Raw genomic sequence first — 3,307 nt, 5'->3', positions numbered from 1 at the left:
GATCAAGACCCAAAGCTGGAGCTGTGCATGGGGCGACAGGCCTCCAAAGGCAGAGGCCTGGGAGGTGGTAGGTTTCTGACCTTCCAGGTAACCCTCAGCCTTAAGACATCAGCTGCGGAAAGGGGATGCTCTCTGATGCCTCCAGCCTCCATCAGTGAGGCCCCAGTGATCTGAAACGACACCCTGCAATATGTACTTGTGAGTTCTCTACACCGTAGTCTAAATACCAGTGATGAAATGTGAAGTAGGGTTTGAGAGAGAATTCTTGAGACGTTTTGGTGCAAAGAGGTGATTTTATTATAGCACAGGGACAGGACCGGTGGGCAGAAAGAGCTGCACCTGCAAGTGTGAGGGGTGACTGACTGTATATTTTCAGTTTGTGGAGGCAGGGGAGGCAGAGATAAGCCAGGTTTCTGCGGAATTTCTGTGTGCTGAAAGCAGGGTCTTACAGGACCTTGAAGATTTAGCTGTTGTCAAGATAAGGTTACTTTTAGTTTTTAATGAAATATAAACATTGAGGCACGAAGGCAGCCGCGGACTCCTTAAGGAAGGCCAGGTACTGCGTGTCTCAGGTGTCCATCAGTGGGCTGCAGGCTGTAAGATTTCACTTAAACTACATTATTCTTGCCTTTGTTCGCACAAGGATCTCGAACCCTGAGGGAGGGAGTGTGGGACAGCTACCCGGAAGAGTTCCACAGGGCAAGACAGTGCAGGCCCGGGGCACTGAGGGCTCCCACATTCAGAGCCCGAGGGAAACCTACCTGGCCTGCTCTGCTGCCAGCTTTCCAAATGGGGACAAGAACCATGGGGACCACAGGTACCCTGTGGCCTTAGCTAAAGAAATAGGGCTTGGGAAAGGGCAGCAAAGGCAAGCAGTCAAGAACCTGCCATTCTTTTACTTTCCTGAGGAGGGGGTCAGAAAATATGTGCTAAGATACAAAGAGGGGCTCCTGGTTGGCTCAGTCGGTTGACCGTCCTACTCTTGGTTTCGGGTCAGGTCATGATCACGGGGTTCGTGAGTTCGAGCCCCACAAGGGCTCTGTGCTATCAGCTGCTTGGGATTCTCTCTCTCTCTCTGCCCCTCTCCTGCTCGTGCTCTCTCGCTCTCTCGCTCCCTTTCAAAATAAATAAAACTTAAAAAAAGACACAAAGAGCCCCTAAACTTGTCTTTGGACACAGGTTTGGTGGCGGGGGGTGGTCTGAACCTCCTCTGAAGCCAGGTTAGGAGAAGAGAAATGAAAGGAGGGGGTGGGGGCACTGCCAGGCAGAGGACCAGCTGCAGCAGCCTGTTGGAGAGAGGCTAGCTGGCCGCTCACTGGCACCCAGCCCCAGAGTGCACTGACTGAAGCCCTGTCAGAAAAGGGGACATGAGCTGAAAGGTGCAGAAGACAATAATGCAAAATCCTTAGCAGACCAGGGCCTCTGTGCCGCAGGAGGGCTGGGAGTGAGTCTGAAGGGGGTGCCCGGGACAAAGGGCCTGTGCCTCCGTGTTGTCACCACCGCCGATCGGCCAGCGCTGGATGGCTGCCTGGTGGGAGGCAAGCCTGGCCCGTCTAGGAAGTATAATCTGCAGTCACTTTGGAAAGTGAGGAGCCAGAAGATGCCGCGCTTCTTCCGTGAGAGGCGAGAGGTGAAACCAGCACCCTGTGCACTGCCGCCCAGGGTCCCCAACTGAAGGTGCCCACGACCGCAGGTCCATAGTTCAACTACCCGATTGAAGAACAGCTTTATTGGAAACCTGAGGGAACGAAGGTAACCTAGGTGGCGGTGGCCTCACAAGGCCCCATCCAGGCGGGCGGGCCAGTCACACAATTTGTGGGAGTTCCTGGCAGGAGGTCAGATCTCCAGTCCTTCTCATCAGAAAAATTCCAAATCCTGATTTCAGAGTCAACGAAGAGATGATCGGAGGGGATCAGTGCCCCTCTCTCGGCGGCTCAGTAACATCTGTGGGGCCATGCGGACAAGGGAGGAACCAGCAAGGCCACAGGAAATCGCCCCAAGACGAGTTTCTATGAAGATCCACGCTTGGGCAGGGTGTGGAGCCTGGCCCGGAGATGGCCCTTTGGGGCTGACGGGGCCAGGTCACCGAGTGGGCCTGGGTGTCAGAGAGCCCCGCCTGCTAGCCCTCGGCACGTGGAGGCTCCGTGGTCCGGGCTCAACGATGCCGCCACAGCCTGTCACACATCTCGGCTTCTCATTGCTGGGATGTCCCCAGCTGCCTGATGGGGTACAGGTACCACATCACTACCCCTGAAGGGTTGATGACCACTGTGAAGTTGGTTTTAGAGTGGAGGCCACTGATGACATCACCTGTGTAGACGTTCTGGGCCTGCAGTGGACAGAGATGTCGCTGGTGGGAATGGCTGCACAGAGACCCCCTTCGCGGGAGTGAAAGCGCTGGGCCCCCAGTATGCCCTAGAGGAGCGGGAGCCCGGAATGGTGCCAGCCACAGCGCCCGAGGCCTGCCGCTGCCCCTTGCGCTCCTGCCAGAGGACCACCCCCAGCAACAGACACTGGGGAAGCCCGAAGCCCCGCAGGTAGTGGGGTGCTCACCTCATAGGTGTTGGAGCTGTTAAAGTTGAGATCAGCGAGGGACGAGTGGTAGTGATAAGGCATATCCGTCCGGCGGCTGAAGAAGACTAAGGCGCTGGCCTCGTTGGCCAGGGGCCGCACGTACACTTCAATGTGGGCTTTCTCCTGGGGACAGAAGGTGGCTACCGGCTGGGCTCCCCGCTCACGCAGGCCCTGAAATCCCCTCCCTGGCCCTCCTTTGAGCTTTGGGTCCCCCTAACCCACAGCTCCATGTCATGCAGAAGTTTGGGAGGATACCCCAACTTCTTCTCCCCTGACTCAGCAGATGCTCCCTGACACTTAATCTGTGCCAGGCCCCAGCTGGAACTGCTGCATACGGTCCTATCTCAAGAGAGTTCATAGGATACCAGGAGGGCTAGACGGGGGCAGCTGCTGGCACTGGAGAGGACACTGAATGAAGAACTCTGCCCTGAGCAGCCAGGAGGGTGAGACCGAGTCTGGTCCTTGGGCCTGGTTCCACCACCAGCGCCTCCAGCAGGGGTGAGTTCCCTCCGCTGGGGATCACCAGTTCAACATGTGCCTTCTATAGTTGTGTGGATTTAACCAGAGAGGTGAGGATCGGTGCAAAGAGCACAAGCTTGGAGGCTACACTGTTGGAGTCACTTCTGTTGGACCATTCACCATTGTGTGGCCTTGGGTTATTTAGACTCTTTGAGTCTCAGTTTACCTTCTCAGAAAAGGGACCCAGAATGCCCAGCACACACTAGGTGCTCAA

General features: G+C 56.1%; 1 protein-coding gene across 1 annotated transcript in view; it reads right to left on the bottom strand.

Annotated features, from left to right (window-relative positions):
• Window positions 1-1,707: 1,707 nt before the first annotated feature.
• Window positions 1,708-3,307, bottom strand: part of NAGA (alpha-N-acetylgalactosaminidase) — a 6,131-nt gene continuing 4,531 nt past the window's right edge. Inside the window, 3 exon segments of the mRNA XM_029955403.1 lie at window positions 1,708-2,209; window positions 2,212-2,329; window positions 2,554-2,787. Of these exon segments, the coding sequence (XP_029811263.1) occupies window positions 2,178-2,209; window positions 2,212-2,329; window positions 2,554-2,787 (384 nt within the window). The 3' untranslated portion in view covers window positions 1,708-2,177.

This window comes from Suricata suricatta, chromosome 10 (genome assembly GCF_006229205.1).
Source record: "Suricata suricatta isolate VVHF042 chromosome 10, meerkat_22Aug2017_6uvM2_HiC, whole genome shotgun sequence".
Lineage (NCBI taxonomy): Eukaryota > Metazoa > Chordata > Mammalia > Carnivora > Herpestidae > Suricata > Suricata suricatta.
This window is presented reverse-complemented; position numbering and strand designations above follow the sequence as displayed.